This window comes from Bos taurus, chromosome 29 (assembly GCF_002263795.3).
Source record: "Bos taurus isolate L1 Dominette 01449 registration number 42190680 breed Hereford chromosome 29, ARS-UCD2.0, whole genome shotgun sequence".
Lineage (NCBI taxonomy): Eukaryota > Metazoa > Chordata > Mammalia > Artiodactyla > Bovidae > Bos > Bos taurus.
Genome location: NC_037356.1, coordinates 41,707,612 through 41,732,446, shown reverse-complemented (window position 1 = coordinate 41,732,446; position 24,835 = coordinate 41,707,612). Strand labels below are relative to the sequence as shown.

Here is a 24,835-nt window from a genome sequence, read left to right as displayed (position 1 = left end):
TATGATTACTTCTGTGCTTGCCTTTTCATAACCTTTTCACTTTTAGCCAAACATGGCAACCATATTCTTAACTTCTTCATACTTTGTCTCAAATCTGCCCCTCTAGCATGTTATAGATGTTGAAATAACAAATACAATCACATCTCCACTATTTTAACATCCCTCATGTACTGTGTGAAGCCCACCTCACAAAGGACAGGAGACAGATCCTTTTACGCAGGTTGGGTGTGCGGAACAAGTCAAGCACAGAAGGTTTGGTCTCTGCTGCCTCCAGCTCCTCCTGCATGGCGGATCTCAGGACCTTCAACAAAACAAACTGTTCAGTGGTCGCACAATTGTAGGCTTTGTGAGGTTCCCAACAGAGGACCAGGTAGATGACTTCCCTTTGTTTCTACTGGAAAATACAGACACTGAATATGTAATGACAGGTGTACAGTGTTATGAATGGAGAGTTGTGGAGTTAAAGGGAAATTGTGTAGTGACAATGGCATTTTGGCATGACACTCAATTTGCCCGCTGGGAATCAAAAGGGGCGTCAAGATTGTAGATTTAGGTCAGGAAGGCACTAATTGAAGAGTTACTTGAATTTAGGTCCAAAGCTTCATTTTTATGAGAGGGGCCTGAAAGTCTGGCAACTGAGCTTGGTTCTCAGTTGGCTGCTCTTGGTAGAAAAAATATTTTTTTCAGGAAGGAGACTAATTCTCCTGACAGCCTTAATTTTGGTCCATGAGTCAGCCTCTTTAAGGGAAATCCTAGCATGTTGTGTCTTCATGAATGAAATGCCTGGCATTAAATCTAAGGACAGAATCAGAGGAGATCTTGGAGTAGTAGATTTTACACCCAGACTTTATTACCTGGTGTTATACAATGGCTCTGCCATTTGCCAGGTATGTACCTTGGGAAGTTAATTGAATATCTTTTAGCCTCAGTGTCTTTGTCATTCAAAAGAAGAATTAGCAGATGAATAAATCAGAGAATCAGGATTAGGATATTAGGAGAATAAAAAATAATGCCTTTCTCACAAAGATTTGTAGTCACAAATGTGTATATCAGTTTACATCTAGTACAGCTGAGATCTTTATTAACTTATTAAGTAAATTTTTTATTTATTAATTTTTAATTGAAATACAGTTGATTTATAATATCATGTTAGTTTTGGGCTTACAGCAAAGTGATCCATATATATATAATGCATATAATCATATGTATAAAAAATTTGAGGTTATTTTTATAATGGGTGTTATAAAACACTTAATATTATTCCCTGTTATAAAGTATACAGTAAACCCTTGCTGACTACCCATTTCATATATATTAGTGTTAGTGTTAGTTGCTCAGTTTGTGTCTGACTCTTTGAAATCCCATGGACTGTAGTCCACCAGGCTCCTCTGCTCATGGGATTCTCTAGGCAAGAATACTGGAGTGGGTTGCCATTCCCTTCTCCAGGAGATCTTCCCGACCTAGAGATCTAACCCAGGTCTCCTGCATTGCAGGCAGATTTTTCACTGCCTGAGTCATCAGGGGAGCCCATATATAATAGTGTGTATTTATTAATTCTATGCTCATAATTTACACTCCCCCACCTCACCTTTCCCCTTTGGTAACCATAAGTTTGTTTTCTATGTCTGTGAATCTGTTTTCTAAATAGATTCATTTATATTATATATACAATATTGTAATTAGCCTCTAATTAAAATAAATAAATTTAAATTAAAAAAGATAAAAAATGTTTTTTAAAAAAGAATTTATGTATAAGTGATAAGTAGTTTGTCTTTCTCCGAGTTACTTCATTTAGTATGCTATTTTCAGGGTCCATACATGTTGCTACAAATGACAGTGTTTCATTTCTTATGCCAATATTCCATTGTGTGTATACCACATCTTCTTTATTCATTCATAGGCTGTAAGTGTATTAGTCACTAGTTATGTCTGACTCTTTGCAATCCCATGGGCTGTACTTCTCTGTCTATGGCATTCTCCAGGCAAGAATACTGGAGTGGGTAGCCATTCCTTTCTCCTGGGGATCTTCCCAACCCAGGGATCAAACCCAGGTCTCCTGCATTGCAGGTAGATTATTTACTGTCTGAGCTACCAGGGAAGCATTCATTGGATACCATTATCATTAACTGTAGTCACCATGCTGTACATTAGATCCCCAGACTTATATCTGAAGGTTTTTACATTTTGACCTGTGTCTCCCCATTTCTCCTTTTCTCCAGCCCCTTGCAACCACTATTCTGTTCTGTGCTTCTAAGAAACTGATTTTTTCTTTTTTTAAGATTGCACATGTAAGTAATATCATAAAATATTTGTCTTGCTTATTTCCCTTAGCATAATACCCTCCAGGTTAATCCATGTTGCTGCAAATGGAAAGATTTCCTTATATTTTTAAAAGTCAGAATAATATTCCATTGCATATGTCTGTGTATCTCACACTTTCTTTACTCATTTAACTTTTGAAGGACATCTAGACTATTTCTAAATTTTGTCTATTGTGAAAACTGCTAAATTAATATGGATGTGCAGATTTCCCTTCAAGATACTGATTTCATTTCCTTTGGATATACACCCAGAAGTAGAATTGCTGGGTCATATGGTAGTTCAATTTTTTAATTTTTTGAGAAACTACCATAGCATTTTCCACAATGGCTATACCAATTCACATTCCCATCAACAAGTGTGTAAGGATTTCCTTTTTCAACATCCTTGTGAACATTTGTTATCTCTTATCTTTTTGACTGTAGGTGTGAGGTAATACTTCATTGTGCTTTTAGTTTGCATGTCCCTAAATTATGCTGAGCACTTTTTACATACCTATTGGCCATTTGTTTCTTCTTTAGAAAAATGTCTATTCAGATCCTTTGCTCATTTAAAATTGAATTATTTGCTTTTTTGATAAAAGTTAATAGTTTCTTTATATTTTTTGAATATTAACCCCTAATCAGATATATGGTTTGACACTTTTTTAAAATATAAATTTATTTATTTTAATTGGAGGCTAATTACTTTACAATATTGTAGTGGTTTTGCCGTACATTAGTTTCTCCCAAGTTGTACATTGCCTTTTCAAACCATCGTTTTCTCAGTTGTGAGAGGCTCTTTAGTTGATGCAGTCCTACCTTTTTATTTTTGCTTTTGTTGCTTATGCTTTTGGTGTCTTATTCGGGAAACATTACCAAGACTCATGTCAAGAAGCTTTTTTCCTATTTCCACCCCCCACCCCCACCTCCCCACCTCAGGAGTTTTATGCTTTTCAGTTCAGCTCAGTTCAGTCGCTCAGTCTTGTCTGACTCTTCATGACCCCATAAACCACAGCACGCCAGGCCTCCCTGTCCATCACCAACTCTCAGAGTCCACCCAAACCCATGTCCATCGAGTCGGTGATGCCATCCAGCCATCTCATCCTCTGTCATCCCCTTCTCCTCCTGCCCTCAATCTTTCCCAGCATCAGGGTCTTTTCAAATGAGTCAGCTCTTTACATCAGGTGGCCAAAGTACTGGAGTTTCAGCTTCAACATCAGTCCTTCCATTGAACACCCAGGACTGATCTCCTTTAGGATGGACTGATTGGATCTCCTTGCAGTTCAAGGGACTCTCAAGAGTCTTCTCCAACACCACAGTTCAAAAGCATCAATTCCTCAGCGTTCAGCTTTCTTTATTGTCCAACTCTCACATCCATACATGACGACTGGAAAAACCATAGCCTTGACTAGACGGACCTTTGTTGGCAAAGTAATATCTCTGCTTTTTAATATGCTGTCTAGGTTGGTCATAACTTTCCTTCCAAGGAGCAAGTGTCTTTTAATTTCATGGCTGCAATCACCATCTGCAGTGATTTTGGAGCCCAGAAAAAGAAAGGCAGCCACAACAGTTTCCACTGTTTCCCCATCTATTTGCCATGAAGTGATTGGACCAGATGCCATGATCTTAGTTTTCTGAATGTTGAGCTTTAAGCCCACTTTTTTTTTTTTTTTCACTCTCCTCTTTCACTTTCACCAAGAGGCTCTTTAGTTCTTCTTCACTTTCTGCCATAAGGGTGGTGTCATCTGCATATCTCAGGTTATTGATATTTCTCCCGGCAATCTTGATGCCAGCTTGTGCTTCTTCCAGCCCAGCGTTTCTCATGATGTACTCTGCATATAAGTTAAATAAGCAGGGTGACAATATACAGCCTTGAAGTACTCCTTTTCCTATTTGGAACCGGTTTGTTATTCCATGTCCAGTTCTAACTGTTGCTTCCTGACCTGCATACAGGTTTCTCAAGAGGTAGTTCAGGTGGTCTGGTATTCCCATCTCTTTCATAATTTTCCACAGTTTATTGTGATCTACACAGTCAAAGGCTTTGGCATAATCAATAAAGCAGAAATAGATGTTCTTCTGGAACTCTCTTGCTTTTTCGATGATCCAGTGGATGCTGGCAATTTGATCTCTGGTTCCTCTGCCTTTTCTAAATCGAACTTGAACATCTGGAAGTTGATGGTTCACGTATTGCTGAAGCCTGGCTCGGAGAATTTTAAGCATTACTTTACTAGTATGTGAGATGCGTGCAATTGTGTGGTACTTTGAGCATTCTTTGGCATTGCCTTTCTTTGGATTGGAATGAAAACTGACCTTTTCCAGTCCTGTGGCCACTGATGAGTTTTCCAATTTGCTGGCATATTGAGTGCAACACTTTCACAGCATCATCTTTCAGGATTTGAAATGGCTCAGCTGAAATTCCATCACCTCCATTAGCCTTGTTCATAGTGGTGCTTCCTAAGGCCCACTTGACTTCACATTCCAGGATGTCTGGCTCTAGGTGAGTGATCACACCATCATGATTATCTGGGTCATGAAAATCTTTTTTTGTATAGTTCTTGTGTATTCTTGCCATCTGTTCTTAATATCTTCTGCTTCTGTTAAGTCCCTCCCATTTCTGTCCTTTATTGAGCCTATCTTTGCATGAAATGTTTCCTTGGTATCTCTAATATGCTTTTAGGATTTACCTTTAAGTCTAATCTACTTGAAGTTAATTTTTGTGAGTTGTGTGAGACTGGGACTCAGTTTCAGTCTTTTGCATATGACTATCCAATTGCCCCAATACTGTTTATTGGAGAGATTATTCTTTCCTCATTGTGTGTTCCTTATTAAATTCTTGTTGAACATTTATGTATGGGTTTGTATCTGGGCTCTCTATCTGATCCACCATTCTTTGTGCCTGTTTTTATGCCAGCACCATATTGTTTTGATTATTATAATTTTGTGATATAGTTTGAAATCAGGATGTGTGATACCTCCAGCTTTGTTCTTCTTTTTCAGGATTGCTTTGGCTATTCAGGGTCTTTTGTGGTACCGTACAAGTTTTAGGATAGTTTTTTTCTACTTCAAAGAAAAATGCATTTGAATTTTGATAGAGATTGCTTGGGGAGAGATTGTATATTACTTGGGGGTAATACGGATCTTTCACAATGTTAATTACTCCAGGCCAATACATGGAATATCTTTCCATTTATTTGTGTCTTCAGTTTCTTTCATTAATATTTATAGTTTTCTGTATACAGAAAATTTTCACCTCCTTGCTTAAATTATTCCTAAATATATATATATATTTTTACTGTTGTAAATGGGTTTGCTTTCCTAATTTCTGTTTCATATAGTTGGTTGTTAGTGTATAGAAATATAATTAATTTTTAACATTGATTTTTTTATCCTTCAACTTTACTAAATTTGCTTATCGGTTCTAACAGGCTTTTTACATGGAGTCGTTAGGATTTTCTATAGTATAAACTTAATACACAGAAACTTCAATTAAATAGAATCAAGAGATTAGAAGGGGGAGCTTCCATGTCTTGTGATAGTAGTAGAGCCCAATAGGAAGAAGAAACACTCCTTTTCTTTCCTGGCAAGGAGAAACCAATTAGGCCATGGACTCTCTGTTAGCTGTAAAGGATCTCCTAACTGCTTTTTCCTCCCTATAAAGGTGTTTTCTTTCCCTTGCCATGCAGGAACTTGCACATGGCTCACCATGGTTGCAAGCCCTGAAATGCAATTCTCTATTGATCCTGAATAAACCCATCTTTACTGGAGAGATACCTAGCAGTCTGTTTGTTTCATGTCAACACTGTACATAAGATCGTATCATCTGCAAGCAGAATTGATTTTACTTCTTCCTTTCTGACCTGGATGGCTTTATTTATTTATTTTTTGCCTAATTATTATGGTAAGGATTTCAAACTATGTTGAACAGAAATGATGAGTGTGGGCATCTTTGTCTTGTTCTTGATCTTAAAGAAAGGCTTTTAACTTGTCACCATTGAGTATGATGTTAGCTATGGGCTTGTCATATATGGCCTTTATTATATTTAGGTACCTTACCTCTATACCTGATTTTTTGAGAATTTTTGTCATGAAAGGATATTTAATTCTGTGGAATTTTGATCACAACAGTGACTGTGGTTGCTGGGAAAGGTCTCACCACAGTGACAGTGCCAGCCTTGGAGAAGAAACACAGTATCTAGGACTCCAAGTATCTCTGACATCTGATCAGCATAGGTGAAGCCTATCTGAGTCCTCAGAAGCAAAGTCTGTAAAAGTCCATAAGGGTTGAGACTTGCAGAAGTATCCTGCTCTCCATTTCCTCATAGGGTAAGATCCCTGCATGGGGACTCCTCCTGTCACCAAGCTACTCTGGATTGGAGCACAGGATGATGCAGGTAAAATGTTTCCTGCACTTCTTCTATGCAGATATCCCTGTGACTTTTGTGTTTCTGCTCTTTTGTCCTTGTAGTCCAGCCTTTTTCCAGAGCTGTTATCGTCAGTTGGTAGTTGTTTATTTTGGGCTTCCCTGGTGTCTCAGTGTAAAGAATCTGCCTGTCAATGCAGGGGATGTGGGTCAGGAAGATCCCCTGGAGAAGGAAATGGCAACCCACTCCAGTGTTCTTTCCTGGGAAATCCTACAGACAGACAGAGGGGCCTGGTGGGCTATAGTCCATGGGGTTGCAAAAGACTTGTACACAACTTAGTGGCTAAACAACAACAAGCTGTTTAATTATTGTTTTTATTGTTTTTACGGGAGAGACAAGTGTTGGCCCATCCTAGCCCTTCATTCTGCTGATTATACTCTGCTGCTAGATATTTAAAGTCACATCTATTATTCCAATTTTCACTGGAGTGAAAAACAAAGATTTTGCTTTCCATCTTTCTGCAAACTTAAAATTGTACCTAAGTTGTATGTGTTTTGGGGAAAAGAAATGTGTTATATACTGGGCTCTCAGACATTCAAGACTGGAATAATCAATAATGCATATATGTGAAATATAGAAAAATGGTACAGATAAATTGTTGCAGGGCAGGAATACAGATGCAGATGTAGAAGACAGACACATGTACTCAGTAGAGGAAGGGGAGGGTGGATGACTTGGGAGATTAGGATTGACATATATACACTACCATGTATAAAATATATAGCTGCGTGGCACAGGGTGCCTGTGATGATCTAGATGGGTGGGAAGGATGGAAGGTGGGAGCGAGGTCCAAGAGGGAGGGTATATATTTATACATATAGCTGGTTCACTTCATTGTACAGCAGAAACTAACACAACATTGTAAAACAATTACGCTCCTGTTAAAAGACAAAATGAGTCCATAAGACTGTTCTATACATCAGGTGGTGTGGGGAGGGAGGGGGGAGGAGGATTCAGGATGGGGAGCACATGTGTGCCTGTGGCAGATTCATTTTGATGTTTGTCAAAACTAATGCAGTTATGTAAAGTTATAAAATAAAATAAAATTTAAAAAAAAGACAAAATGATATTTGAGTGGATATAAGTGGAACAAATTTAAGTTATGATTGAAATGGGTGTGTCAGGCAATTCATCAGATGAAGTTAAAACAAGATTAAGATCACAAATTTCTAAATTATTTTTACAAAATAAAAAAATCAAATTAAACAATATTGAGTAGTCATTCATGCAGTGAATCCATTTTGTAAACCAAGTTTCAGTTGTTCCTCTTGTGCAAAACTCCCTTTCTTCCCCTGGCACTGAGGTGATCGTCAGCTGCCTTTCACTTTGATAATGCTTTATTCTTGTCTTACTTACTGCTTGTATCACTTGTTTTTGTTATGTGCCTGGCCCTTGTAAGATCAAATCTTTCATTCTCTGTACTGGGCCAAACTGGTAGGCAAAATGTTAGATTTGGGCTTGACTATAAAGATAGTTCCTCAGAAATAAGTTAGTACAATTTAATTTTGTATGAGATAGGGTTATATCAATGCAGTTTTAAAAGAACCATAGGTCAATACCAATTTAGAGGTTTTCTTTTTTATTTCAGAAGCATGTATCAACATATTCTCCATCATGTCAAGGACCCTCAGGGGTATTATCCCCATGTAATGGCTTCATTATGGGAGAAACTGATTTCTTCCCAGGTGGCTCAGTGGTAAAGAACCCAGCTGCTAATGCAGGAGATGTAAGAGACACACCTTCAATCCCTGGGTCAGGAAGATCCCCTGGAGAAGGAAATGGCAACCCACTCTGGTATTCTTGCCAGGAATATCTCATGGACAGAGGAACCTGACAGGCTGCAGTCCATGGAGATGCAAAAAGTCAGACACAACTGAGCATGCTTTGATTCCTTTCCCCCATCTTCAATTGAATCTTAACTCTCAGAAGCATTTTGCTTCTCCTTATTCAAATCTCTTTTAAAAAGAGCCTCTGCTTTCTTTTGGGAGTATAAAAATTTCATTAGATATGTCATTGAATATGCTTCCAAAAATATTGCATTTCTTTTCCTGAACCAGCTAATTATTATTTTTTTTCCAATAAAATGAAGGTAGACTCTTTTTTTCAGGGTCTTCAGTAGAAATCTTTCTATCTCCTATCATTGCAAACATTTAGACTTAAAAATATCTGTTACTTTCCCCCTCAAATCTATATGAAAGATTCTAGAAGGCTGGAATCCTGGCTTATTCTGTTATTCATGACCAAGTAACATGTCTCACACACTGTAATCTTTTGATAAGTATTTTATGTATGTGCATGATATGATGAATGAGTCACTTAATGGTCCACAATGTTTTACCTACCTAGGAAGAAAAATAAAAAAGAAAATCACTTCTTTGAGGCATACCTCTTCAGTTTTACCCTTGGGACGTGTGGTAAGCTGACTGTCACTTTCACAAAACAGAGATTTGTATTGTTCACTGTCATATTTCCAGGGATAGAACCAAACTTGCCATAGGTAAGCATCAGTAGATTGCATGGATCAAAGTGTTTGTGAGTGAATGAACAGAAATATGAAGTTCTGTATGCTCTATTCTGCACAGTCATGGAACCTTCCTAATGGTCTTGTTGCCCTGAAAAAAGGCTATCAGAACATTGAACTGGAAAGAAAAAATTAGTTTTGGTTACTTTCTCTTACCAAGTTAATGTGTGACCAATGCTCAGTCTTTCCAGTTGTTAATAATTAGTGATCTTTTCCTCTGTTAAGTAAAATATCTGTGTCTACTTTTAGCAGCAACGTGTTCTCTGCCAATGCCAACACAAACAATGTTGATACTTGTTGAGAAACAGGACAGTGAGGTAAGAAGCCTCATAACCACAACTGTGATCTTGCTTTCCCTTCCTCTTATGGATAAGAATGATATATATGAAATATAAATAATATAAAGAATAACATATATGTTTTTCTTGCATTTTGTAACTAACTCCCAGCCTCCTCACCTCCATGGTTAGGATATCTCCAGCATTCTTCCTTCCATTTCTGTGGGCTGCTTTTTGAAGTTCTTTTAAGCCCTTTTTGGGTTTGTCTATAGTAATCAACCACCGAGCAGATTCTATCAACCACCTAAAATAGAAGAGTAGGACAAAAGTGTAGTCAACTCTCACTTGTCCTTTTTGCACATAGCCTTTTTCCAGAGATGCCTTTCCCCTCCAGTCTGATGCCTACCACTTGTTGGATTATACCAAAATTTATAAACTTACATTCTCTTGTGCCATAACTAGGGAAAAATGAGATGACCTCTCTGTGTGGTTTACCTTCACTATGGAGATTGCAGGCTGGAGTCATATTGACTCCCTTCTGAACCAGAGGCAAATTTACCAGGGAGCTCATGAAGCTGAAACATGAGGGATCCGTACTTGTACAGGCCTTTGCCAAGGTTCTTATAAGGGCATAAGAAATGTCTCTTCATAATGTGTCATTTTTCTAAAATAAGGGCCCTTAAGTGATTTATATATGCCAAAGGCTCACACAGATTGGAATCACTCCCGCTCCTACCAGTTATGATGGAATCTGGCTACATAAGCGAGTTACTTATAGCTGCCTTGATTTTATCATCTGTGTAGCAAGGAGGCAGTCCCACAGACTCTGCAGAACTGTTATGAGGGTGTAGTGACACAAAGGATGAGCCTGACAGAGACTACAGCCTCCAGTCTAAATGAACTCACCTCATTATATTATTAATATATCTGTAATCATTTCTCTGAGGGAGAGTCATTTTCAGACAATAATCTTCTTCTGAACAGCCTTCTTAGGTTATTGTATATTGTTACCCTGCTTATTTAACTTATATGCAGGGTACATCATGAGAAACACTGGGCTGGAGGAAGCACAAGCTGGAATCAATATTGCCGGGAGAAATATCAGTAACCTCAGATATGCAGATGACACCACCCTTATGGCAGAAAGTGAAGAAGAACTAAAGAACCTCTTGATGAAAGTGAAAGAGGAGAGTGAAAAAGTTGGCTTAAAGCTCAGCATTCAGAAAACTAAGATGATGTCATCCAGTCCCAAATAGGGACTTCATGGCAAATAGATGGGGAAACAGTGAAAACAGTGGCTGCCGTTATTTTTGGGAGCTCCAAAATCACTGCAGAGGTGACTGCAGCCTTGAAATTAAAAGAGACTTACTCCTTGGAAGGAAAGTTATGACCAAACTAGACAGCATATTAAAAAGCAGAGAGATTACTTTGCCAAAAAAGGTCCATCTAGTCAAGGCTATGGTTTTTCCAGTGGTCATGTATGGATGTGAGAGTTGGACTATAAAGAAAGCTGAATGCCGAAGAATTGATGCTTTTGAACTGTGGTGTTGGAGAAGACTCTTGAGAGTCCCTTGGACTGCAAGGAGATCCAACCAGCTCATCCTAAAGGAGATCAGTCCTGGGTGTTCAATGGAAGGACTGATGTTGAAGCTGAAACTCCAAAACTTTGGTCACCTGATGCAAAGAGCTGACTCATGTGAAAAGACCCTGATGCTGGGAAAGATTGAGGGTGGGAGGAGAAGGGGACAACAGAGGATGAGATGGTTGGATAGCATCACCAACTCAATGGACAGACTCCAGGAGTTGGTGATGGACATGGAGGCCTGGCGTGCTGTGATCTTTGGGGTCGTGAAAAGTCGGACATGACTGAGTGACTGAACTGAAGTGAACTGATCCAATCTGACTTAATTTAAACTAGAGGAACCACGCTGCTTTTTCTTTACTAAGTTGTGGAGGTGAATTTGCTTTCCATTCCTCTCTCCAATATCAGTTAAAAAAATGAAAAATGTCCATATCTTCTGTATCACATAATTTTTTTGCAAAGCCATACCTATAATCACAGATTGTAATGGAGGCTAGCTCACCTTCAGATGTTTTTCTCTGTAGGGATAATATTTTTGTATCAATTCTGTTTGCATCATACTCGTTAAGTCTTTTTAGTAAGGATGGAAAGACCTCAAAAGACTCAGAATTCCCAGAAGATTCTTTGCTGTCCTCTGTCTTTAGGGTTGCTGGTTTTAGCATGTAAAAATAGTGTGCCTAGTTAAATTTGGACTTCAAGTAAAAAAGGTAAACTTTTAATTAGAACTATGCCCCATGCAATATTTTAGATAAAAAATTATTTGTTGCTTGTTTGAAATTTGAATACAATGGGATTTATTGTGTTTTATTCAGTAGCAAACAAAAATACAAAACCCAGCTAGAAATTTCATATAAATCATGAACAATTTTCAGTATAATTATGTATCTTACAATATTTGGGATATAATTTCACAAAAATATTAGCTGGCTATCTTAAATTCAAATTTCATTGAATGTCTTTAATTTTATCTGGCAACTCTACCTGTTTTGCTTCTCGAATGTACATGGGGTACATATAAGGAGAGTACATACTCAGGTATGAAGTGAAGTGGAAGTCACCCAGTCATGTCTGACTCTTTCCGACCCCATGGACTGTAGCCTACTAGGCTCTTGTCCGTGGAATTTTCGAGGCACGAATACTGGAATGGGTTGCCATTTCCTTCTTCAATACTCAGGGATAGACCAGGACCAAACAGAATTCTTGTATTTGATTCCATGTACATTCTCACCCCAGACTCTCACAAGACAGAGGAGGAAAGAAGTTCATACCTTGAGGCCAGAAACAAAACAAAGAGTGGTGCAGACATCACTAGCTGGAGAGTGTGCCAGTCTCGAATGGCAAAAGCCAGGCCTCCAAGGATTGTCTGTCCCAGACTAGTGGCAGCCATCAACAGTGTTGTTGCCATAGCTTGGAATCGGGGCTCTGTCCATTCCAGTGCTGAAAGAAAACACAAGCGGAAATTTTATTTAAATAAACATGGAATTTCAAGGTCAGAGTTAAGACTTGGAAAACACTGAAGATACAAAGCATTGACTTACTGAGCAAAACATTATTTGTCAGGAGACATGTAGCAGACATTCCAGCCAAGAAACGTAGTGAGCAGTAAATGAGGAAATTGGGGGCAATGACTGTAAAGGTATCAACAATGGCAAGCTGGAGGAAACACAACCTGATTATAAACTTCCTCCCAAACCTGAGAAAGAAAGCACCAAATTAGGCTATAGGAACAATAACAACCTCTTGTAAAAACTAGCAAAAAGAAAGCACTTTGAATCCTTAGAAAGTGAAAGTGAAGTCGCTCAGTCGTGTCCAACTCTTTGCGACCCCATGGAGTGTAGCCCACCAGGTTCCTCCGTCCATGGGATTCTCCAGGCAAGAGTACTGGAGTGGGTTGCCCTCCAGGGGATCTTCCCAACCCAGGGATCAAACCCGGGTCTCCCTTATTGCAGGCAGATGCAATGAATCCTTAAAGCATCAACAATAAATGGCAGATCTGAGAAGCAAACTTCCCGTGTGTAAACAGAAACTGAATGTATCAAAGCCTCTTCTCTCTTCTGTTACTAGTATTGGGTTGACACCAATTTAAACCATATAGGCAGGTTGCAAATTTTGGAATTTTAAAATATTATAACTGTCCCTTCTACTAACACATGCCTTTAGCATAGGGATTCTGTATAAAACCTACACTCAGGGAATCTAAAGTTGTACTTGCTAATTTAGGCTCACAGTTTACAACAGAACTTATTTGAAAACAACGCCTGTGGAATAAATCCATCACAGTGGCTGATGGGTTGCATACGAGACCCTCCTTGCTGACTTTGGGTTTGTTGGCTTTGGGCAACAGGTTTCCTTCTAAAACAATATAGAAGACAGTCATGACAGAAGCAGAGGGACTTAGAAAATGCTGAGAGGAATTTGATAAGATGGAGAAGGAAGAAACACAGAAGCAAATATTTTAAAAGAGGGATTTAAAGAGGCAGCCCCCAAAGTCCCAGGCAGCAGGGCAGCCACCTTGATCCCTGCAGCTGCTCACGCCAGCTCCCAGAGCCACTATAGTACTGCGTTAGGATGAACACAAGAGAAGGGATGAAAATTTGGGCTGCTACTGGGCAGAACTGTGAATGCCTGCATGGGAGGTACCTAAGTTCACTGTGATCACACAGGCCCCACTTGCTATAGGACTAACTTCCTTTGGCACAAAGCTTGCACTTAAGGGCAATGGAGCCTTATGGAATCTGACCCTTAGGGCTTCTATTCCAACAACTGGGGATCAGATCCCACCCTTGACAGGGCTATGACGGTCACGGAGCAAAGAGGAGGATCTACCCAACATTCAGTGCAGGCTGTGAACCTTGCAACATCAATTACACCTCCTATCAAGGGCAAAATGACCAGCACACTCTGAGGAAAGATGTGGTAGGCATCCGTACCCAAAACAGCCCTTGCACCAATAATATTAGAGGGCTGCTACCAATGCAGCCTTCACTTGGTGGAGCTTCATGGAGACTACACTCCTGGACCTTCCTCACAGCTGGAATTGGCACACCCCACCCAGCTGGTACCTGCTCACTCCACCGCAAGTGAAGGTCTTTCTCCAACAAACCTAGTCTATCAAGTTTGGAAGAGGTAATTGTTCTGTGAAATGTGCATATATCAATACAACACTATAAGAAACATAAAAGATCAAGGAAACAGGACACCAACAAAGAAACAGAATAGTTTTGCAGCAACTGACCTCTAATAAGTGGATGTCTTTGAACTGCTTCATGAAGAATTCAAGAAAACTGTCTTAAGGAAACTCAATGAGCTACAAGAGAATGCAGGTTGGGAATTCAATGACATTAAGAAAATAATACATGAACAAAATAAGAAGTTGAACAGAGAGCTAGAAATGATAAATATGAACCAAATTCTACAGCTGAAGAATACAATAAGTGAAACAATATACAGAGCACCAACAAAAGATGTATAAAATGGAGGAAAAATCTATGAACTCAAGGACAAGTCATTTGAAAATTTCCAATCAGAGAAGAACAAAGAAAAAATATTAAAGAGAGTACAGAATGTCTGTTGGATTATGAACACCAACAAATAAAACACTATTCTCATTGTGGAAGTCCCAAAAGAAGAAGAGAAACAGAAAGACAAATTAAGAGAAGGGCAAAATAAGAGACTGAGCAAATATTAACAATCTGAAGGCAGAAATAGACAATAGTGAAATAATAGCAGGGGACTTCAATACCACTTTCAACAGTGGAAAATGGAAATGGAAAATCAATAGGAAATAATGATTTGAACTATATTTTTTTTCTGCCAGTCTATCCCTCCCTTCCACACTTCCCCACTGGAAACCATAAGTTCACTCTCTAAGTCAATGTTTAGTGAATAAGTTCATTTGTATCATTTTTTTTAAAAAGATGTTCAGTTCAGTTTAGTCGCTCAGTCTTGTCTGACTCTTTGCAACCCCCATGAATCGCAGCACGCCAGGCCTTCCTGTCCATCACCAACTCCCAGAGTTCACCCAAACTCTTGTGCATCGAATTGGTGATGCCATCCAGGCATCTCATCCTCTGTCATCCCCTTCTCCACCTGCCCCCAATCCCTCCCACCATCAGGGTCTTTTCCAATGAGTCAACTCTTCACATGAGGTGGCCAAAGTATTGGAGGTTCACCCTCAGCATCAGTCCTTCCAATGAACACCCAGGACTGATCTCCTTTAGGATGGACTGGTTGGATCTCCTTGCAGTCCAAGGGACTCTCAAGAGTCTTCTCCAACTCCACAGTTCAAAAGCATCAATTCTTCAGTGCTCAGCTTTCTTCACAGTCCAACTCTTACATCCATACATGACTACTGGAAAAAACAGAGCCTTGACTAGATGGACCTTTGCTGGCAAAGTAATATCTCTGCTTTTGAATATGCTATCTAGGTTGGTCATAACTTTCCTTCCAAGGAGTAAGTGTTTTTTAATTTCATGGCTGCAATCACCATCTGCAGTGATTTTGGAGCCCCCCAAAATAAAGTCTGACACTGTTTCCACTGTTTCCCCATCTATTTGCCTTGAAGTGATTGGACCGATGCCATGATCTTAGTTTTCTGAATGTTGAACTTTAAGCCCACTTTTTCACTCCCCTCTTTCATTTTCATCAAGGGGCCCTTTAGTTCTTTTTCACTTTCTGCCATTAGGGTGGTGTCATCTGCATATCTAAGGTTATTGATATTTCTCCTGGCAATATTGATTTTAGCTTGTGCTTCCTGCAGCCCAGCATGTCTCATGATGTACTCTGCATAAAAGTTAAACAAGCAGGGTGACAATATACAGCCTTGAGGAACTCCTTTTCCTACTTGGAACCAGTCTATTGTTCCATGTCCAGTTCTAACTGTTGCTTCCTGACCTGCATATAGGTTTCTCAAGAGGCAGGTCAGGTGGTCTGGTATGCCCATCTCTTGAAGAATTTTCCACAGTTTATTGTGATCCACACAGTCAAAGGTTTTGTCATAGTCAATAAAGCAGAGGGTTCAGGATGGGGAACACATGTATACCTGTGGCAGATTCATTTCGATATTTGGCAAAACTAATACAATATTGTAAAGTTTAAAAATAAAATAAAATTTAAAAAAAAAAGAGAGAACTCAAATTAGCACCCCAACTTTACACCTCAAGGAACTAGGAAACTAAACCTAAAGCTAGCAGAGGAAGGAAATAACAAAGATCAGAGCAGAGATAAATAAAATAGAGATTAGAAAATATAAAATATCAATGAAGCAGAGTTTTTTTTTAAATTAACAAAATTGACAAACTATTAGCTAGACTGACAAAAAACTAGACTTCTTCATTGAGAAGACGTAAACGAATAAAATCAGAAATGAGAGGAAACATTAAAACTGATACCACAGAAATATGAAGGATTATAAGCAAGTACTACAAATAATTACAGAGAAGGCAATGGCACCCCACTCCAGTACTCTTGCCTGGAAAATCCCATGGACGGAGGAGCCTGGAAGGCTGCAGTCCATGGAGTCGCTAAGAGTCGGGCACGACTGAATGACTTCACTTTCACTTTTCACTTTCATGCATTGGAAAAGGAAATGGCAACCCACTCCAGTGTTCTTGCCTGGAGAATCCCAGGGACGGGGGAGCCTGGTGGGCTGCTGTCTATGGGGTCACACGGAGTCGGACACGACTGAAGCGACCTAGCAGCAGTGCAAATAATTATATGCTAACAAATTGGATGGCCTTTAAGGAATGGATAAATTCCAGAAACATACAACCTCCTAAGAACCAATCACGAAGCAACAAAATATTAGCAAGCTTAATTTAATGATACACTTAAAGAATCATACACCCTGATAAAGTGAGAGGGACTAAAGAGCCTCTTGATGAAAGTGAAAGAGGAAAGTGAAAAAACTGGCTTAAAATTGAACATTCAAAAAACTAAGATCATGTATCTAGTCCCATCACTTCATGACAAATAGATAGGGAAACAATGGAAACAGTGGCAGACTTTATTTTCTTGAGCTCTGAAATCACTGCAGATGGTGATTGTAGCCATGAAATCAAAAGATGCTTGCTCCTTGGAAGAAAAGCTATGACAAACCTAGACAGCATATTAAAAAGCAGAAACATTACTTTGCTGACAAATGTCCATCTAGTCAAAGCTATGGTTTTTCCAGTAGTATGGATGTGAGAGCTGGACCATAAAGAAAGCTGAGCACCTAAGAATTGATGCTTTTGAACTGTGGTACTGGAGAAGATCTTGAGAATCCCTTGGACAGTGAGGATATCAAACCTGTCAATCTTAAAGGAAGTCAGTCCTGAATATTCATTGGAAGGACTGATGCTGAAGCGGAAGCTCCAATACTTTGGCCACCTGATGTGAAGAACTGATTGGTTGGAAAAGACCCTGGTGCTGGGAAAGATTGAAGGCAGGAGGAGAAGGGGATGCAGAAGATGAGATGGTTGGATGCCATCACTAACTCAATGGACATGAGTTTGAGCAAGCTCTGGGAGTTGGCGATGGACAGGTAAGCCTGGCATGCTGCAGTCCATGGGGTTGCAAACAGCTGGATACAACTGAGTAACTGAAGTGATAAAGTGGAAAGTGGGATTTATCCCTGGGATGCAAGAACAGTTCAACATACACAATCATTAATGTGATACATCACGTTAACAGAAAGAAGGATAAAAATAGTATAACCAATTCAATAGATACAGATAATGTAGTTCATATTGTATGCATATGTCAAAACATCATGTTGTATACTTTAAATATATATAGTTGTATCTGTCAATTATAACTCAATAAGAATATTGATCTCTGCATTTTCTCATGACATTTTCACAGATGCCTGGGTTACAGGTTTGTTGAAAGTGAATACTCTGATTCTGAACTGTTTTCTAATTTACATTTATTATGATATATTCCAATTTCATAGGGGCTTCCCTAAAGCTCAGTTGGTAAAGAATCTGCCTACAATGCAGGAGACCCCAGTTTGATTCCTGGGTCTGGAAGATCCTCTGGAGAAGGGATAGGCTTCAGTATTCTTGGGCTCCCCTTGTGGCTCAGCTGGTAAAGAATCTGCCTGCAATGTGGGAGACCTGGGTTAGACCCCTGGGTTGGGAAGATCCTCTGGAGAAGGGAAATGCTACCCACTCCAGTATTCTGGCCTGGAGAATTCCATGGGCTCTATAGTCTATGGGGTCACAAGAGTCAGACACGACTGAGCTTCACTAATTCCAATTTCATAGTTTTTAGCTGAGCAAAAGTTACCATTATGCAGATGGATGATAAGACTCTCCTCAGTTCTCCAATATGTCTGTGGGAGACATACTTCAGTGGTGGCAATGATTGTCTACTTCAGAAGTATTGTCACAGGACTTAAAGATGTTGAAATAGCAGTTACTGGATTAATTGTATGGTTGTCAAATTTATCTTTAGAGAACTGCTTTTGCAAAAATTAAAATCAAAATTATGGCATACTTTTTCAATAGACCACCAATGACACATTGCTGTGTGCCCATATGTTTAGTTTAATAGGATTTATACCCATCACACATGGGCAGCTATGATGTGATGACCATTCTCTGAGCATCCATAACCATTCAGCTAACAGAGCTTAGGAATAGATCAATACAATACTCATGGCAAAGGCTAAAAACACGTTTAGCCATATGATGTCTGCAAAGAAGTGGAATCCCATGTCATGGAACATCTTCTTTCTGTTCCCATAGATAGCTGTTAATTTCCAAATTAATATGTTATGGCATTCCCTCTCTAAATTCTGTCCAGAAATGCTTCCAGGTCTGATGGAGATGTTGCTTCTGTATCTTGTATGCAGAACTTAGTGTTGACAAAATGGCCTTATCACACTGGTTAATTCTCTCCATTTGTGTATCTATATCCCTGGGGCGATTACATAAGTCCCACAATATTGTGATTGTAATTCATTTCAGTTCAGTTCAGTCGCTCAGTTGTGTCCGACTCTTTGCAACCCTGTGGACCACAGCATGCCAGCCTACCTGTCCATCACCAACTCCCAGAGATTACCCAAATTCATGTTCACTGACTCAGTGATGCCATCCAACTATCTCATCCTCTGTCATCCCCTTCTCCTCACGCCTTCAACCTTTCCCAGCATCAGGGTCTTTTCAAATGAGTCAGCTCTTTGCATCAGGTGGCCAAAGTATTCCAGTTTCAGCTTCAACATCAGTCCTTCCAATGAACGCCCAAGACTGATCTCCTTTAGGATGGACTGGTTGGATCTCCTTGCAGTCCAAGGGACTCTCAAGAGTCTTCTCCAACACCACAGTTCAAAAGCATCAATTCTTTGGCATTCAGCTTTCTTCACAGTCCAACTCTCACATCCATACATGACCACTGAAAAAACCATAGCCTTGACTGGACGTACCTTATCTAGGTTGGTCATAACTTTCCTTCCAAGGAGTAAGTGTCTTTTAATTTCATGGCTGCAATCACTATCTACAGTGATTTTGGAGCCCCCCAAAATAAAGGCAGCCACTGTTTCCACTGTTTCCCCATCTATTTGCCATGAAGTGATGGGACTGGATGCCATGATCTTAGTTTTCTGAATGTTGAGCTTTAAGCCCATTTTTTCACTCTCCTCTTTCACTTTCATTAAGAGGCTCTTTAGTTCTTCTTCACTTTCCACCATAAGAGTGGTGTCATCTACATATCTGAGGTTACTGATATTTCTCCCAGCAATCTTGATTCCAGCTTGTTCTTCCTCCAGCCCAGCGTTTCTCTTGATGTACTCTGCATATAAGTTAAATAAGCAGGGTGGCAATATACAGCCTTGACATACTCCTTTTCCTATTTGGAACCAGTCTATTGTTCCATGTCCAGTTATAACTGTTGCTTCCTGAACTGCATACAGGTTTCTCAAGAGGCAGGTCAGGTGGTCTGGTATTCCCATCTCTTTCAGAATTTTCCATAGTTTATTGTGATCCACACAGTCAAAGGCTTTGGCATAGTCAATAAAGCAGAAATAGATGTTTTTCTGGAACTCTCTTGCTTTTTTGATGATCCAGCAGATGTTGGCAATTTGGTCTCTGGTTCCTCTGCCTTTTCTAAATCCAGCTTGAACATGTGGAAGTTCACAGTTCATGTATTGCTGAAGCCTGGCTTCAGCAGGAGTATTTTGAGCATTACTTTACTAGCGTGTGAGATGAGTGCAATTGTGCGGTAATTTGAGCATTCTTTGGCATTGCCTTTCTTTGGGATTGGAATGAAACTGACCTTTTCCAGTCCTGTGGCCACTGCTGTTTTCCAAATTTGCTGGCATATTGAGTGCAGCACTTTCACAGCATCATCTTTTAGGGTTTGAAATAGCTCAACTGGAATTCCATCACCTCCACTAGCTTTGTTTGTAGTGATACTTTCTAAGGCCCACTTGACTTCACATTCCATGATGTCTTGCTCTAGGTGAGTGATCACACTATCGTGGCTATCTGGGTCATGAAGATTTTTTTTGTATAGTTCTTCTGTGTATTCTTGCCACCCCTTCTTAATATCTTCTGCTTCTGTTAGGTCCATATCATTTCTGTTCTTTTATTGAGCCTATCTTTGCATGAAATGTTCACTTGGTATCTCTAATTGTCTTGAAGAGATCTCTAGTCTTTCCCATTCTGTTGTTTCCCTCTATTTTTTTGCATTGATCACTGAGGAAGGCTTTCTTATCTCTCCTAGCTATTTTTTTTTAGAACTCTGCATTCAAATGGGTATATCTTTCCTTTTCTCCTTTGCTTTTCGCTTCTCTTCTTTTCACAGCTATTTGTAAGGCCTCCTCAGACAGCCATTTCGCTTTTTTGCTTTTCTTTTTCTTGGGGATGGTCTTGATCCCTGTCTCCTGTAGAAGGTCACAAACCTCCATCCATAGTTCATCAGGCACTCTGTCCATCAGATCTAGTCCCTTAAATCTATTTCTCACTTCCAATGTATAATCAAAAGGGATTTGACTTAGGTCATACCTGAATGTCTAGTGGTTTTCCCGACTTTCTTCAATTTGGCAATAAGTAGGTCATGATCTGAGCCACAGTCAGCTCCCAGTCTTGTTTTTGCTGACTGTGTAGAGCTTCTCCATCTTTGACTGCAAAAAATATAATCAATGTGACTTTGACGTTAGCCATCTGGTGATGTCCATGTGTAGAGTCTTCTCTTGTGTTGTTGGAAGAGGGTGTTTGCTATGACCAGTGCGTTCTCTTGGCAGAACTCTATTAGCCTTTGCCCTGCTTCATTCTGTACTCCAAGGCCAAATTTGCCTGTTACTCCAGGTGTTTCTTGACTTCCTACTTTTGCATTCCTGTCCCCTGTAATGAAAAGGACATCTTTTTTGGATGTTAGTTCTAAAAGGTCTTGTAGGTCTTCATAGAACTGTTCAACTTCAGCATCTTCAGCATCACTGGCCAGGGCATAGACTTGGATTACTGTGATATTGAATGGTTTGCCTTGGAAAAAAACAGAGATCATTCTGTCATTTTTGAGATTGCATCTAAGTACTGCATTTTGGACTCTTTTGTTGACCATGATGGCTACTCCATTTCTTCTAAGGGATTCTTGCCCACAGTAGCAGATATAATGGTCATGTGAGTTAAATTCACCCATTCCAGTCCATTTTAGTTTGCTGATTCCTAAAATGTCAATGTTTACTCTTGCCATCTCCTGTTTGACCACTTCCAATTTGCCTTGATTCATGGACCTAACATTCCAGGTTCCTATGCAATATTGCTGTTTATAGCATTGGACCTTGCTTCTATCACCAGTTACATCCACAACTGTGTATTGTTTTTGCTTTAGCTCCATCTCTTCATTCTTTCTCCAGTTAGTTCTCCACTGATCTCCAGTAGCATATTGGGCACCTACCAACCTGGGGAGTTCATCTTTCAGTGTCCTATATTTTTGCCTTTTCATATTGTTCATGGGGTTCTCAAGGCAAGAATACTGAAGTATTTGTAATACTGAAGTAATTGTAACAAGTATTCTTTTTTTGTTGTAATTTTCTGAGTATTTAACTATATGGACACAATGATTATTCAAAGTTAAATAAAACACTTCTCAATTGTTATGATTGATGCTTCATAAAACTAAGTTGAAATATATATATATTTCTTAATGAAAGAATAATTCATAAGCTGAAAGTACTTGAGAATAAAGAAAGCTATGATTGAGAGATACTCACCTGTCTGATAAATAACCATATACGATGCCTCCCACCAGAATTCCACTCATGACTAGGAATTTAGCCACTGAGATCAGTGACTCAGATTTACATACCAGGTCCCACTGAAAGAGAAGGACACCATCACTGCAGAGCTTCACAGCAGCTTAAAATCTCATTACTATATGTAAAATAGCTAGTGGGAAGCAGCTATATAACACCAGGAGCTCAAACCAGTGCTCTGTGACAACTTAAAGGGGTAGGATGTGGGGGTGGGAGGGAAGTTCAAGAGGGAGTGGCATATGTATACTTAGGGTTTATTCTATTGTTGTATGGCAGAAACCAACACAACTTTGTAAAGCAATTATCCTCTGATAAAAAATAAACTTAAACAATCTCTCAGTGGAAATCTGGTCAAAACTTCTTAACATAACTTGCAAAGTTCAATATTTTGGGCCTTTATCACCCTCTTCAGCTTCTTTTTTTCTGCATTAGTTCAGGTCTCATTTAAACAAAGCTTCCTTAGGGAAGTGTACTCTAAATCTGTTGGTTTTAGTAATCTCCAGCTTACATCAGACTAAGTAGTTCTCAGTCTTGGCCACAGAGAGAACTCATTTGAGGAGATATAAAATTTTACTGATTAGAACTTTATAGTAGATGTAGTATGACTGCTCCAGAATATAGTCTTGGAATGGAGTTTTTCATCAGTCAGTAAATATTTGTAATATACAATCAAATGATGAGCATTACTGACCTGGTATAACATTTTAAACACATTACATAAATTACTTGTTTAGACTTTGGTCATCCCAAGAATAAAAGTACTATAATAGAAGGGTTCATTTCTATTTTGGAGTTTGTTAGACGGTGGAGCCTGGTGGTCTGCTGTCTATGGGGTCACACAGAGTCAGACACGACTGAAGCGACTTAGCAGCAGCAGCAGCAGCAGACTCATTAAATATGTAGGTGCCTGGCATTTAATAGAGAGGCAATTAATATTTCCTGAAAGGATGAAGAATGAACACCTACCTAGTGACTAAAGGCTAGAAGCATGTTCATTATTCTGTTACCCCTAAACACCCAGATCATGTACTCACAAGAGGTAAATGGGGCCTCTTACCTCAGTTACGATGGTGGAGGAGAAGGAACTTCGATCATACATCCAGCCATCCACACAGGGCTCTGTGTCCAGGTCAGTCATGTTGGGGAAGGTCCCATTCAGGTAAAGGAACTGCCACTGGGGGTGGCTGAAGCGACGACACTTCTCTGGCCTCAGGTTTGAGTCCAGTGGAATGGAGATTCTCAGGAAGGCATCTTGACTGAGGGTCCCAGTGTCATTAGCCGAGTCAGTGTCATTGTCCAAGATGTGGACCCAGCAGCGATGATCAGGGATGGCTGCAGTGAAGTTCTCCAGTAGGATGTGAGGGTACACTATGAGGCTAGAGATACAAAAGAAAACCATCTGAAGGATCTGGAATCTCCCCAGGCCTCCAACTTGATCCAGAAGGTCCTGAAAGGCCATCAAGGCTGAGCAGGTGGTCCTCAAAAGGAGGCAAAATGACTATCTAGAAAAGCTCAAGGGAAAAAATATTTCCAGCTGCAATGTCACACTAAGTGTGTGTTGATCCTGGCCAACTTTCTTCTCAACTGGCTCTTCCATCAGGATAGTGGAAGCTGTTTCTTTCTGTTGTTTTAAGGTCAGGGAAGTAATTAGCGATTTATTAGAGATCAATAATTGCTGAGTAACTCTAGCTGTTGATGATCACATCTGTTACATGTTTACTTTGTAAAAATTCTTCCAGCAAGATCCAAAGTAGCACTGAACTTTGACTTGTAGATTCTCTAGTAAATAAACTAAAACAACCTTCTATATTGCTTGCACAGTCCTTTTTCAAAGTGTAATATGTGAGACTCAAGTGTTAAGTGCTTTATGACTTTTTGTGTGTGAAAAGAAGTGAAAGTAGATTTTTGCTCAGTTAGTACTGAATCTTTATTAAAAGAGTTAATGAAAATAATCCTGCGTTAAATTAAAACAAGTAAAATATGATGAAATCCTTCTCTTCCAGTAACTGCTTCAGTTCAAATCAGATCAATGAAAATCAACACAATGAAAATTGTTGTTGTTCAGTTCCTAAGTCATGTCCAACACTGAGACCCCTCAGATTGCAGCACACCAGGCATCACTTTCCTTCACCATCTCCCAGAGTTTGCTCAGATTCATGTCTATTGAGTTGGTGATGCTATCCAACCATCTTATCCTGTTGTCCTCTTCTCCTTTTGCCTTCAATCTTTCCCAGCATCACAGTCTTTTTCAATGAGTCAGCTCGTCACATCAGGTGGCCAAAGTATTGGAGCTTTAGCATCAGTCCTTGATACAGGGTGCTTGGGGCTGGTGTACTGGGACGACCCAGACGGATGGGATGGGGAGGGAAGTGGGAGGGGGGTTCAGGATAGGGAACACATGTGCACCCATGGCGGATTCATGTCAGTGTATGGCAAAACCAATACAATATTGTAAAGTAATTCAGTTCAGTTCAGTTCAGTCACTCAGTCGTGTCCA

The 24,835-nt window shown here is 39.6% G+C and overlaps 1 protein-coding gene across 1 annotated transcript in view; it reads right to left on the bottom strand.

Annotated features, from left to right (window-relative positions):
* Positions 1-23,941, bottom strand: part of LOC517475 (organic anion transporter 7-like) — a 29,653-nt gene extending 5,712 nt beyond the window's left edge. Inside the window, exons 1-6 of the mRNA XM_003588032.6 lie at positions 23,396-23,941; positions 22,297-22,400; positions 12,641-12,795; positions 12,371-12,539; positions 9,701-9,824; positions 186-301 (exon numbers count right to left, since the gene is read on the bottom strand). Of these exons, the coding sequence (XP_003588080.3) occupies positions 186-301; positions 9,701-9,824; positions 12,371-12,539; positions 12,641-12,795; positions 22,297-22,400; positions 23,396-23,797 (1,070 nt within the window). The 5' untranslated portion in view covers positions 23,798-23,941. The remainder of the gene's footprint in view (positions 1-185; positions 302-9,700; positions 9,825-12,370; positions 12,540-12,640; positions 12,796-22,296; positions 22,401-23,395) is intronic.
* Positions 23,942-24,835: the final 894 nt, after the last annotated feature.